At 53.6% G+C, this 13,594-nt stretch overlaps 6 protein-coding genes across 6 annotated transcripts; 3 read left to right on the top strand and 3 right to left on the bottom strand.

Moving 5' to 3' along the window:
- Positions 1-529: 529 nt before the first annotated feature.
- Positions 530-1,931, top strand: J4E86_002989 (uncharacterized protein; the record flags this gene model as incomplete). Its single annotated transcript, XM_051443545.1, has 4 exons — positions 530-560; positions 610-852; positions 900-1,533; positions 1,583-1,931. 4 exons carry the CDS (start codon positions 530-532, stop codon positions 1,929-1,931), a joined length of 1,257 nt encoding a protein of 418 aa, XP_051305040.1.
- Positions 1,932-2,926: 995 nt separating this feature from the next.
- On the bottom strand, positions 2,927-4,410 carry J4E86_002988 (uncharacterized protein; the record flags this gene model as incomplete). Its single annotated transcript, XM_051443544.1, has 2 exons — positions 2,927-3,568; positions 3,619-4,410. 2 exons carry the CDS (start codon positions 4,408-4,410, stop codon positions 2,927-2,929), a joined length of 1,434 nt encoding a protein of 477 aa, XP_051305039.1.
- Positions 4,411-5,171: 761 nt separating this feature from the next.
- On the top strand, positions 5,172-5,910 carry J4E86_002987 (uncharacterized protein; the record flags this gene model as incomplete). Its single annotated transcript, XM_051443543.1, has 2 exons — positions 5,172-5,498; positions 5,569-5,910. 2 exons carry the CDS (start codon positions 5,172-5,174, stop codon positions 5,908-5,910), a joined length of 669 nt encoding a protein of 222 aa, XP_051305038.1.
- A 435-nt stretch (positions 5,911-6,345) lies between these two features.
- J4E86_002986 (uncharacterized protein) lies at positions 6,346-7,936 on the bottom strand (the record flags this gene model as incomplete). The annotated part of the gene is made up of 2 exons (XM_051443542.1): positions 6,346-6,903; positions 6,959-7,936. 2 exons carry the CDS (start codon positions 7,934-7,936, stop codon positions 6,346-6,348), a joined length of 1,536 nt encoding a protein of 511 aa, XP_051305037.1.
- Positions 7,937-10,354: 2,418 nt separating this feature from the next.
- Positions 10,355-11,407, top strand: J4E86_002985 (uncharacterized protein; the record flags this gene model as incomplete). Its single annotated transcript, XM_051443541.1, has 2 exons — positions 10,355-10,496; positions 10,542-11,407. 2 exons carry the CDS (start codon positions 10,355-10,357, stop codon positions 11,405-11,407), a joined length of 1,008 nt encoding a protein of 335 aa, XP_051305036.1.
- Positions 11,408-11,868: 461 nt separating this feature from the next.
- Positions 11,869-13,536, bottom strand: J4E86_002984 (uncharacterized protein; the record flags this gene model as incomplete). Its single annotated transcript, XM_051443540.1, has 1 exon — positions 11,869-13,536. One exon carries the CDS (start codon positions 13,534-13,536, stop codon positions 11,869-11,871), a length of 1,668 nt encoding a protein of 555 aa, XP_051305035.1.
- Positions 13,537-13,594: the final 58 nt, after the last annotated feature.

The following is a 13,594-nucleotide window of genomic DNA, read 5'->3' as shown; positions in this document are numbered from 1 at the left end:
CTCCTCGACCGCAGGTGCAGTGCAGCAGGACGGGGAGTCGTCTGGGGCAGATTGGGCGGGTGAGGTTGGGATGCGAAGAGCGAGCATGTGTAGCGTCAGTGGAATGCGCTAGGTGCCAAGCCAAAAGGCCGCGTGCGGGATAGCTGCAGAAGATGACGGAAGCATGTCAGTGGCTTCACGCGAGCAATTATTGGGGGCAGCCCGGGCACAAGCACTCTGAGCACAGGCGGAGCGGCATGGGATAAGCAAGAGGCGAGCGACTCTGCAAGCAGGGACCAGCTATGGTATTTTGCACTTTGCCATGCTCTGCCCTACCGGTGGGACCGATGCACGCAGCCCCCCTCGCTGCGGTCCTGACTGGCACACATGATCTGACAATGACGGCAATCGCCTGAGGCTGGTTATCGGTCTGACACTGGAGGATGGGCTGGCCTGCAGGGTGGCCCAATTGGGCTAGCTTGGCGGGGGCTTGGCATGCCCCGGCTCGAGAGTTTTTGGAGCGACAGCGCCGACTGCACGCGACGGCAAAATGATACTGAGGAGCATCGCAGCGCGCAGTGGTAGGAGACGTCAATTGGACATGACTGCACATACTAACACCATCGATAGCCCCCCGGGCGCTCGCACGACACTCCCGCCAGCCGCTCCGCCCGCTGCAGCGATTTCTCTCCACCGAGACCGAGTCGCTCGAGGCCGCTACAGACAACAGTCTCAAGCAGATCCAGTCGATAGAGGCCCAGCTCAACACTCACCTCCAGCAGCCCATCCCCTCCGTCGACCCCGAGACCCATGGCACCTCCGAGTCCGCCTCCGACGATGTCGCTGAGCAGTACTACATGTACAAGCAGCAGTGTACGACCGCCGCCCCATCCTGACTCCACCCTGCTGACGATCCGTAGCCAAGCAGATGGGACATCTGGGAACCCAGATCGAGCCGCACTACCAACCGCACTCCCTCCTGAACCACCCCCCATCGCCCGCCGACGTGACCCTCGAACTGCTCCTCGCCTCCGAGGCCCACCAAGGCCATGTCACTTCCCTCTGGAACCCCGCAAACGCACGCTACATCCACGGCATACGGCAAGGCGTCCACATCATCTCGCTCGAAGTCACTGCAGCCCACTTGCGGCGGTCCGCCAAGGTCGTGCAGGAAGTTGCGCGGCGGGGAGGCATGATCTTGTTCGTGGGCACACGCGACGGGCAGGATAGGGCAGTGGCACGCGCTGCCGAGCTAGCCAAAGGATACCACCTGTTCGAGCGCTGGATCCCAGGAAGCATCACCAACGGCCAGCAAATTCTCGGCAGGTGCAAGACCAAGGTCGTGAATGAGTTCGACGAGGAGGTCCCCGGCTTCGAAGAGCAGCTCTTCGACCGATCCGTCCTCCGGCCCGACCTGGTCGTCTGCATGAATCCCCTTGAGAACTACGTTCTGCTGCACGAGTGTGCGCTGAACAACATTCCCACCATCGGTGTCATTGACACCAACGCGGACCCCACCTGGGTCACCTACCCCATCCCTGCCAACGACGACAGGTAAGACGTCTCCCACCAGCGGCTACTGTTTCAGGCTAACACATCACAGTCTACGCTGCATACAAGTCATCGCTGGCGTCCTAGGTCGTGCCGGAGAAACCGGCCAAAAGCAACGGCTTGCGGCCGCCGCTGAAGGCCGCATCACCTACCGCCCAGCTCAAGGCTTGACATTAGCCAGCACAGATGTGGATGCCAAGAGCGCAGAAAGCGTGAAACCCGAACGCAGATCTGTAGGACGGATGGGTACGAATGTCCCGCTGGAGCAAGTCGACGAAGCAGCGGGACCGATAGACACGGGCTTAGAGGATGCCAATGATATGGCCACCAAACTGGACGAGGTGGCCAACCACGAGAGCCATCGGACGAGAGAAGGCAGAGATCTTAAAGTCACCTCATAGAGCGTTTGTATAGCATGTAAATCTACAGTACGAATATTATGCATAGGATCAGGTCTCACCTTCACGCGCACGCTTACTCATGCCGTTTTTTGTGTTCAGTTGTCACGCCTCAGGACCACACCAAAGTTCAAACTATCGAATTTGAGCGCCGTATGTCACGACACCAACTTCACAAGTGCGCATCCAATCTTAAACACCAACAGTAACGTTTCCATGCCAAACAAAACATCAACACCATAACATTCCCAGTTCTAAGATGTAGATCTACGAAGATCTCCACGGCACCTATCAGGAACGAGCCTGAGCTCTTTTCCCCCGGAGCCACCCACAGCTGTGCAGCGCACCCAGCCAAAAACACCGCGACGTTGCGATAAAGCCTGGCCCATCACAACCGTGCTAGCAGCACCACGGAACCTGCAACCGCCTAACTAACCCTCTAGCTTAGGCCCAGGAGCCGAGCCGGAAAAAGGAGGAAAAGCACATACCGAGAGTCCCAAGGGCAAGCAGAAAGAAGCAAGCGTCACATTTGTTCCGATGCAGGAACATGACGTCAATCGTGCTAGTGCATCGACCCGCGATCGGAAGTTTGGGCCGCATCGAATGAACAGTGCTCACGCAGGGAAGCCCCGTAGTATGGGGCGCGCATTTCACCGGAGAGGATTGAAACGTAGTGAGGCGGTAAAGGAAGAAGGGGGAAGGCAAAAGCAGGTGGTGTGGGGATTTTAGTAGTTGGTTGGTAAGAGGCGAATGAGAGATATTATTAGGTAGGGGTTAACTGCAACTTTACGAGACGAAGGCTATCAAAGGGGATGGGTTGTGGAGTATACAGAGAGTTTGTTTTCAAGACTACACATTAGAGTGATGGTGTGCTAAACCGGCCGTTTACCAAACCAACATAGTGGATGCCACGAAGGGGAAAGGGATTATGGTTGTTTCGAAGCGTCGGCCAAGGTGTTGAAGGTGCTGTACCGCCGGAGTAGCTGGGCTTTCGAGTCCTAGTCGAGATCGTCGGCGCTGGTTTCTGTTGCTTTTGGCGCTGCGGCTGCGGCGGGCGCTGGGGTTTGGCCGTAGAAGTCTAGTTTGCCTTCGCTCTGGAGGACGCCCATACGGTCGTACAGTGAGCGAGCTCGAACATATGGGTCCAGCTTCCAGTAGTTCTGCCTCAGTTGTTCGGCAATGCTATCCCTTTCTTTCCTCTTCTCGTCCGCTGGCGCACCATCACCGGCGTGTACCCACTCCAGCACGGAGGTCTCGTAGTTGTCGACGATCTGTTGCCTCTCGCTTTGCAGCTCCTGCTTTGGCTTCTCTTCGGCCATCTTGTCGTTCTCACCAGGCACGGGCTCTGGGAACTTGTACTCCCACTTCTCCTCTCCACCTAGTTCAGTTGGAATCTGCGACTTTGGAATGTAGTTGCTGAGATCGTCGATCGTCTTTGCAAAGTGCACCTTGCCGGCGACGACGGGGTCCAGCCAGCCTTTGACGATACTCCACACGGCGTTGAAGACCCAGGGCGCTCGGTAGACGAGAACGGTGCCAAGCGATTCGGGGTAGTTGGCCTCAAAGCACTTGATCATGAACTTTACCGGCGTGTAGTCCATGTTGGCCATAGAGAAGTCCGTCATATCGAAGACGATAGTCTGTATTCGGTTAATCATTGCACACAATCCGGAGAAGAGAATAGACTTACGGCTGTGTCAATCGGAGGCCTCAACAGCATGCGTGCGGTCTCAATAGTGTAGACGGTGAATCTTTCCAGACTTTCCTCCGTCTGCTCGCCGGCTTTGTGTAACCTCGCGCGAACAAAACACATCGGCCTTCCTTCAATGTCCAATCCGTGTAGATAGCTCTTGCCCATGCGCAGCTGTGTCAGGAAGTCCTCCGCGTTCTTCTTTGTCTTAGCATCGTCGCTGGTAGTTTGCGCAGCGGCGAGCTCTCCATTCTTCATGATGTCGTCGTCGACATGCATCTCGTTCAACCTCCACTGCATGGTAGAGATCATCATGACTAGCGCCTTTTCCACGTCCCATTTCCGTGCGCGGAGGAATCGGAGAAGGAGAGCATCGGGGTGGTCGTGTTTGACCATCATCCAGAAGGTCCTTCGCAGCTCCTCTGGTGGAATGTTGGCGATCGCTGCCTTGAACTCTGCGGTCTGACCGAACTTGTCGTCATCGGCGGATATTGACAGCCTGCTAATGTCTGACGGGGTCGAGCCTGTCGAAGCAGTCGACGCCTTGTCGTCTGCGCCCTTCTCGCCCTTATTCCTCTTGAACACGTTCAATCGGCTCTTCTTCTTGTCCTTCTTGCCGTCCGCTGCCGCCTCACTTGTGGTCGGTGATGCGACCTCATCGACCGTGCTTGCAGCTTCCGACCCCGCTTCCACGCCGAAAACCTTCATAACGATCCCCCATAGCTCACGCAGCTTCTTGTCCTCTTCGGGTGTGAGCGTTCCCGGTCGCCCGGCGGGGGTGTTCGGTGCCATGACGAGGTACGAGTCTGTGAGGTCTGCGGTGTTGAAATGAGTCGGGGTGGATTTCCTGGCTGTCTTGGGCTCTGAAGAGCTCTGTACGAAAGGGACAAGTAGCACGCCGCCAATTGCAATGCCAGCGACTATTCCTACAGTCCACAGGTTGAGTCCGCTTGTCTTGTGAGGTGCCGGTGCCGTGCTTCGCCGACTGTGATGTAGTAGGTTTGCGCGTGTGACCGGATTCGTAGAGCTATAGGGGGCAGGTGGGGCGCCGCGATACTTTGGGTTATACACGGATAGTGGACGCTTGGGTGTAGAGGAGTGCAAAAGTCGTCGTAGGGGCTGTGCGCGAGGCAACATGGAAAAGTGTCAGGTCGCTGAGCTGAGCCTCGTTATGGCAACTGCTCGCGTCTGCTTAGTGTGACGTCGGCAGAGCTTTCCGGATACGTCGGACGAATATGTAGCCGCGATCTACGTACAGAATGCAGCAGCGGGACGCCTTAGAGCCAGCTGCGGGCAAGTGCGTCTTGTGATAGTTTGCTGAACACAAAGTATCCGGAGACATACAGAGAGGCGTACATTTGGAAGCAAGAACAATGGCATCATCGACCAATTGGTCTTAGCGCGATTGCCCTGCGTGTGGGGTACTGTTTACTTCGTATCAAGCTCCCGAACTAGGACCGCGTTTCAAGATCTCAGAGGCGTCACAGTACCAGACTGCAATTGCGCGACTGTGCTACCAGATTTACAAGGAGATACATCTACCACCGTGCAACATGGCGTCTACAACACCCACAACAACGCCCTCGTACCGGCGCACACGCAGCAAATCACCACGCTCACGTCCGACCACGCCCCTCCGCCCGTCTTCCCGCTCCTCATTACGCGACTCATCCCAACGCGGTCGCGCTGCTTCGGCATCTGGCAACGCGCTTGAAGGCTTACAGGATGGATTCGCAGAGTTGAGCGACGCCATGGCAGACCTTGAGCAAAACTTCTTGCAATTGCAACTTATGCACGAGAGCCTGGCACGTTTCTCAGAGAGTTTTGCGGGGTTTCTGTATGGAATGAACATGAATGCTTTTTGCGTAGACTTCCCGGAGGTGAGTGATGGGAGACTGAAGAGAAGATACAGAGGAGAGAGAACGCGGGATGGTACTGACTCGTCACTAGGCTCCTGTTCCAGAATCCTTCAAGCGCCCACAGAACCAACCTGATCAGGGTGCCGCAAACCTGAATCGCTCTCAAGGCCCAGAAGATATGGAAGCCACGTTCTTAACGACCGACACTTCATTCGTCGACAACCCGCCGAGTAGTAAAATCCACTCCAAATTCCAGAACCCACAAACGCCAGCACCGGCTACGAGAACAAGTGGCGTACCTAGAGGAAGAGGGGGAATACCACGAGCAGGCGGACGGGGTGGTATACCTACACGCGGCGGTGCGCCTAGAGGAACCAGGGGTGGTACAGGCATAGCAAGAGGTGTCGCTGGACGGGGTCGCGGAGCACGTTGAGAACGTCAGACAAATCTATGGTGATGTCTCGATGAGTACAATTTGCATGGCAATGAGGAAGCTCGTTCTATGAATGTTCTATTATCCCACATCGTGTAGGGGTTGCATGGCTACATTGCTAACTGTGGTGTAACCTAGTATTAACTTCCAGAGTCGCCATTCGTCTATTACTACCATGATCCCTTCGTCCCAAGAAGCTCATTCATCCAAGATGACCTTCATTACCACCGGTCTATAACAAAACAGGCATTAGGTGCAGCTATCCAGGCTGTCGTCTTCCTTAAGAAAGGGGTATACTGCGACCAACCCATTAAACCAAAAAAAAAGCGTCAAAGTCGTGAAGAGGAAATGTAGGGTATCAAGTGGAAGTTCCACTTCCTAGATAAGAAAATCGTGACCGGTCGATCGATCGAGGGTATCTCGTAAAGATGTCGTCTACGCCAATACTCCAGCAAGACCCTTTGCGTACTGGCTGCTGCTCTCCTTGCGTAGAGCCCATCCCTTGATAGCGATTACTACAGTCGTCCAAGCCATGAGCAGCGCGGTAAGTCCCATGACAACCGTGAAGATGAACATAGCGTCGAGGTCGTATGATTCCAGAGCTGCGACCGTGTCCTTGTTGCTGACCATGAAGGTAATACCACCCGATATCAGACAAAATGCGGTGATGATTTCCGTAGGCGGCCGGGATGGCAGGAACGAAGTCGGTGGTGAGATGTATAGGGTGATATAGGTAAGACCGCGGGCAAGAGCAAAGGCCATGAACATGCTGCCCCATTGGGTATGGATCATAGTCGAGACCATTGAGCTCTGATGATGAGAGCTCATCATCTTGCCGAGTAACATAATGATTAGGGCCGGGAGTGGGTTCATCGAAAAGCGATATTGGCTAGGCTGCTTCCAGGACTCGTTTTGTAGCGAGCTTGCTTGAGAGGCAACGACTCCGCTGTTAAGAAGGTCGCGTACCTTGGTCGATTCGATGCACATTCCCAACTAGGAAGAATGTCAGCGATATTAAACAGAAAAGGAAGGAGCGACCTTTACTCACCAAACCACCACCAAAGAACATCACCGAAATCGAAACATGTTCCAGATCTTGTGCAGTCCATGCATCGCCCCACGCAGCCAGGTGTTCGAGGAAGACGTTTGTGCAGCCGTATAGCCAGATGACGAAGGATTCGGTAAACTCTGCCGACGGTAGTGCCGCTCTCCGACGACCGACGACTTCCTTCGGTGGCTTCACGTTCCAGGCCCATCCGAAATCTGCAAATGCACCCATCCATCGACCCAAGGTAAGGAAGCCGTATAGAAAGAAGATCCCTCCTTTTACTGTGTGCGCCAGGACGTTGAAAATTGCACCTCCCCTTCCGATGCCGCCGTAGACGATGGCGCCACTTACAATCGCTGTGAAACCCTGTACCAAGATTGTGCGCTCGATGGCAACGTGGAGAAAGCGAATTGCCTTGAGTGTCCGACCAACTGCGAAGCGCGCCACGCTGCGAGAGAAGAAATTGTCCACCGAGGTGTTGCGAAGGAAGCCGCGCTTCTCGTCGTCGCTGTCGTCGTCGTTACCGAAAGAGTCGTCGTCATGTGTGGATCTTCGAAGAGGGGGAGCGAATTGCTGGTTCTCAGACTCCACGCTGGGGGACTGAGAGGGATCATACAGAGAAGCCGAGTTCCGCTCTGTGCCCTGCCCCGAATCCCCTGACCATCGCGACGGCGCGACAGCCTCTTCGTCGTGTACGCGCTCATATCTGAGCATATTGGCGGTCGTCATTGGCTCCGCAAATTCGTCCGCTTTCGAGTGAGACTCTGACCTACCAGCGTAGGCCTGGATCAGAGCCATGAACACCCATGCCGAAGCGATCCAGGTGATGGCCCATCCCATCTTGCTGTGTGCATTTCCTGCGTACATCTCCGGTGTCTTGTGGTCGTATACGAGGCCGAGTACGAGCGCGAACGCATTGGTGGCGAGGAAGATCATTTGCGAGGGGAGAGTATATCTTGAGCGAGCGATGCTAAACATGACTGCGATTGGCAAGATGACAATCCAGGCCAGGATCTCAAGCCCTATGTGCCAGTACATAAGCGAAGCATGCTCCGATAAACTCCAATAACCTTCAAAGCCATTGTCTTGCGGTTGCGCCTTCGGCATATCATGTGCGCTCATGTCCATTTTCTTGCTATCGCCATGCGCAGCTGCCAACGGTAAGAGCCCAATTAGCAGCGCCGCGGTGGCTATCGTCAAACTCCTGCGATCCGGCATGTATGTTGTGTTCAGAGAAGGATTAGAGTTGTTCAGGTGAAATGTATTGCGCAAAGCTCAGACAACTGAAATAGCAAGACGCAGACCAGTCGTATGAATGGCTACAGTACTTCAGGATGCGCTGTCAAAGCAACAAGAAGATGAGGGATTCAAGGGAGACAGCAGATGTAACAGGAAGAAATGTTTCAATGCATGTGGCCGCCAGCGCCATGGGCCTAGCTCGCATCTATATTGTTTCCGGAAGTTTCGGAACAAGAAGTTTGAGCAAGTCATTGCGACAAGAGTTTGTCAGCTGCGAAACCCATCCGATCGCATGGCATTCTTCGTTGGCTGTGACGTCGGATGTGATTGTCAGGCGCGGCGTGGGTCCGGGCAAGCACGGACAGAGGGCCACTCCGTCAGCCACCGCTAATGGGATTTTGCGAGCAATCCACCCGGCAAAGTTCGCCATGTTAGTCTTAAGGTTGTGGCTGCATCTATCTCATCATGACATTGGAACCTACGGCGACTTTGGCCTGACATTGAAACAGCCTCATCGCCTTTGACTTCGTCGCAGACTCAGGGAGTGTGTCACGCCATGCCTGCGACAAGGCGGATATACAAGCGCCTGCATCGGATTCCGGTGACAACGACCATCCGTCTCGGCCTCCCACACTCGACTTGCGCTCGAATCGAAGATTCACATGCGATCTTCACCACCCTGTCCTAGGGCACGCCGGAAGCTAAGACCGCGCGCCTGTCAGATCCCAGTTTTCCTTCGCGATCTTGCAAAAATTCAACCACCGCTATCTCCAGGCTTTGTCCGAGCTACACACTCGCGAAAGACATCATTGGTGCTTACATCAACCACAGTCACCTGCGCCATGTCTCTAATCCACTCAAGCTTTGTTTTCTCTTGGCAATGCACGCTAGAGGCGGATATAATCCCACGCGCAGACCGCAAGATGATCAAGCTCCGATTTCCATGTGTTTTGCTGGCATCCGGCCAGTCCCGGGCTGACACACCTGTGGCTCAATGTGACAGAAACTTGACGAGAAGACATCATGCCATGGTGCCTCAACCCGAAGGTTCAGGATTGTTTCGCAACTAGATAAGGTTCTAGAGCCGCAAAACTCGTTTCGGAGTATTTATCCGCTTGTTCAAGATCGCTTCACTTCCATTCTGACGCAACATTACAATCAAGAAGTGTCAACGTTGAAGGCAGCGCTGGGCTCTGCGACCCCGGCTTTGACTCAGACCTCCAAGTTTCTGCCTAGCGCTTGAGGTACTCAATAAGCGCACTTGATGCAAATTCGTCACCGATCCTATGAGCTGCAAATCGCGAACATGCGCAAGGTGTGGGGCCAGCGGGCACCCATTCGCTTGGACCTCGCAACTATACCTTCTTCGACAGCGATTCTTCATCATCTGATACTGAACGCCAAGTGTCTGACATATCTTTACACACTGTACATCCGGACTTTCGGAAAGCGTAGAACCGACATCGCTGTTTGTTATTGCCGAGGAGGAATCATTACCATGCATGCTGCAACTCGGGTCATACGATGTATCGACCGGGAGAGGACGACAGCCATGGCATGATGTGTATGGCATGTACTGACGCGTGGCAGTGACTTGAGACTTATAACCTTCATCAGTATCATCGCCGATGGCTTATATGAAGACCTTCCAATACCTCCCTCGATGTCTTCATGCGATTTACGTCTGTTTGATCAGGTCATGCATGCAGTCTGACATGCTCGGGGACGACACCTAGATGCTGACATAAGATTCAAGCTCACGCCCTGTGCAACGAAATATCGCTCTGTATAGCATGACTAGGCACGCATACTGGAGAGCTATTATCATGCAGTCTGCTGGACGTAGTGCCAACCAGCAGAACGAACTGTTGGACGCGTTAACCAATCAATGATAACCTACGACTCTCGCTAAGCTTTATGGTTCTTAGAAGTCACAGACATATTGAATATCAAACTTGCGAGCTTCAAGAACGTCTGGCTGCTGTGTGGCCTCGCTCCTGCCATCGTGATAGGCTTGGCGCCAAGTGTCCGAAGAGCCCACGTGACCGCGCGGCGGCTGGAAACATCGACGTGCGCGACCCCAATGGTCCATCGAGAACCTCGCGCGCAACAGACCCCGACTACCTTCACCCCAGCAAAACACGCTCCACCCTAAACATGCTTGATATTGAGGACTTTGACGCGGTATATCGCAATCTTCACTACAACGATGGCCTTGTTCAAGAGATTCAATCATACCGGACTGCGCTCGGTGGGCGCACCTTCTTCGAACGGCTGCTGACACTCCTAAACATCAAGGGCAAGTCGCGCACATTGGGCCTCTCCAAATGCTAATTAGAAATAGGCAGCAAGATGTACCCGCCCAAAAGCTCACAACAGCTTCAAGAGCTCCATCAGCGCATAATCTCCTCCAACACCACACTACACAATAAGCACTGTCTTGTGTTCTACCTACTCAAAGATTTATCGGCGCAACACCACGAAGCGACAGAGCTAGCTGAATCGTTCGCGAAAGACGTACACCTCGAGAAGCGATTCTGGACATTCGTTGAAGGACTCTGGTTCCTCGACCACCTCCAATTCGCGACCGCCGTCGGACACCTTACATACCCGGGCATAATACCTACCTTCCCCGACGAGATCATGTACACCCTCTTGACAGGGCAGGATAAAGTGAGCAGCATGGGCATGGCAAGGGATCCGAAAGATGATATACTGGCGCTAGCATACTACAACTGCGTACGGCCGCCGCTGGAGGATCAGAAGACCAGGGACGAGTTCGCCAAATACCTTGCAGGTCGTAATGTCACGGAGATGTACCAGTGGATCCACAGCAGGCCGGAGTACGAGCAGAGACCACTATTAGAGATCCTTATCGAGCAGACGCTAGATCACCAACCGTGGTCTCAGGACCCCGAACACGAGATGTACACACGAGACGCTAAGGCGTTTGAGCTAGCGGGCTTGCCGTTCAGTGAAGACGAAGAGGAGTTCATCGAGAAGTTCCTGACTGAAGGCAGAGGCAGGACCTTCCAGAGCGCACAAGATCTGGTTATGATGCGCAGGATTGCCACAGGCAAATTGAGTGATGTCGCGTCTGATATGGGCACACGTGGACGCAGGATAGATGGTGTGAACTGGGAGAGCTTGAAGGATGGTGTGAAGAGGGGGCTGGGACCCAGGAAGGACGAGCAGAGCTTCGCCGTCTGAGAAGAAGAGTTTGCGGAAAACATTCCCTGCACACTCCCTGTTTACTAGTGCATAGCGAAGGCGTCTGGTACAAATTCAACGCGGTGCTTTAGCCTGGCACACCTGCCTCGGATCGTCTCACTAATTGCTTAGCAGGATGCTACAGCATCACCTCTTAACAGCTCCTTCGTTCGGAACACTGCTCGGTCATCACTCGTATTTCGTGTCCTTCGGTGTTAACTACAGCGCCACGGCTGACCAGTGCCGTATCTTGAAGTCCGCGCTACTTGGCAGCTGAATCCCACTAGTGTTGGTGCTCAGTACTCAGCGCATTCATTGGAATCTACTCCTCATTGAGACTTTGATGTTATTCAAGATTTTTTTTACATTAAAATCGTATGTGGTGACGCAGAAAGTACAGCGGATAACATCATGGAGCGGAGGTCTCAAGGGAAAAGCAAGATGCAAAAGCAAGCGCAACATCAATACACATATGAACTCCCAGCTGATCTTGGCGTGTTCGCTCCACTCCCCATTGGGCTCGAGCCTGGACTCAAGCCACCTCTTCGCCTGTCAGCCCCGAAGAACCTTTCCAGCTCTTCTGCCGGCCCGAGTACATCCTGATAATAGCTACTTTCGATGCTCTTCTCCGCCATAACATCATTATCTTGCAGTACATTGAGGCAGAAAAACACCATGTTTCCCAATAACATGTTACTCCTCAACTCGACCTGCGATGCGACATCGTGAGCACTGACCTCCTCGCCATCGTTGATGTACAAGCGTGTCTTATGGGTCGCCGTGTCGAAATCGATGTACGAGAATGGTGATTTGAGTGCTATCTCGGCGAGGACGAGTCCGATGCGAAAGATTTGGATGTGTTTGGAGAGATTGCGACCATCTCTCCTTTGGCGATTCATTTGGTAGCATTGGTTCAGGGTACGTGTTGTCATCGAGGAGCCAGGCGCTGCGGTCAGCATGCTAGCCCACTTCCCATCCTTCGTTCTCCGCCAACGTACATTCGAGCAGTCGAGGAATGACAACCATTGGCTTCCTATCAATCGAAAACAGCCTTGGGCGATGCCAGTCGCTATCGCATTTTGGTCTTGAGAGTATAGCGTTTGTGAGCCGAGGTAGACGTTCTGATCGCGAATCACACCCGATAGGGCTTCCTTGTACTGCAAGTCAGAGAGAAGGTTTGTTGGTGGATTCTTGACCGTGAAGCCTGCTGATGTTGACAAAGGAGGTATCATGTAGCAGTCATCCTGCGTCCTGTTCATGAGACTTGACACAGCAGTAGCGAAATTCTTCGGCACCAAAGCTGGTTCGTAGATAGTCTTAAGGGTCACAGGATGGACGATGATCTCATGGCTTGCCCCGTCCATGTTGAGCAAGAACGCGAAGTCGCGCTTATGAATGCGAGGGATGGATAACCCGAGATGTAGTCGATTGTCCCGGCTGGAGTCGCTGCATCGATGTAATCGCTCAGCATCTTTTTGGGCGCGAACGGCGTCCAGAACCCTGCTCTGTATCGTATCCGTCCTTCCGTCTCCGACCTTGATTATCACTCGCCGTCCAGGGAGCCGCTTGACTTCCGAGAAGATCTCTGCGTGCTCTCGCTCGAGGTAAAAGTCGGTAAAACGTTCGAGCATGGTAAGCTTTTGATATAATCGCCTGAGACGCTCTTCTAGATCATTCGCTTTTCCAAGGACGCTCAACTCGAATCTGCGCGACCATGTGGTGTTGTGGCGAATTCTCCAAAGACACTCCTTGACCCGATCCTCGTTACTCAAGTGCTGAGTTTCTCCATAATATCCTCTCCTAGACTCGAAGTTAAGGGCAAGGCCTCTGACTCGTTTGATGTCGCTCTTGATACTTCCGGTGATCACATTCACAGTACCGATTGTGGCTGTGATCCTTTCGTGCCCTTCTTTTCCAAACAAGATCCTGGTGTGAACATGGGGTCGATGCACTTGGATGTCGTATTTTTGTTGCCAGCTGTCTAGAGATAGTTTCGCAAAGTCAAGCCCTTCTTTGATGTCGAAGAGTCGTTCGGAAAGTCGTCTCCATTGTCTGATTTCAAGGGCAAAGGTGTGTAGAGCCTGTCCTGCTGTATAGAGACCAGAGATAACGCCAAGAACTTCAGCCATGGCTCGTCCAGCTGGAGTGTTGGGTCGCGTTGAAGATGCGGTTGAGATGTATCTTCTA

The sequence above is a fragment of the Alternaria arbusti genome, assembly GCF_024043155.1.
Source record: "Alternaria arbusti strain BMP 1465 chromosome Unknown scaffold_3, whole genome shotgun sequence".
Lineage (NCBI taxonomy): Eukaryota > Fungi > Ascomycota > Dothideomycetes > Pleosporales > Pleosporaceae > Alternaria > Alternaria arbusti.
The sequence above is the reverse complement of the archived record's forward strand: the minus strand, read 5'-3'. Positions and strand labels throughout refer to the sequence as shown.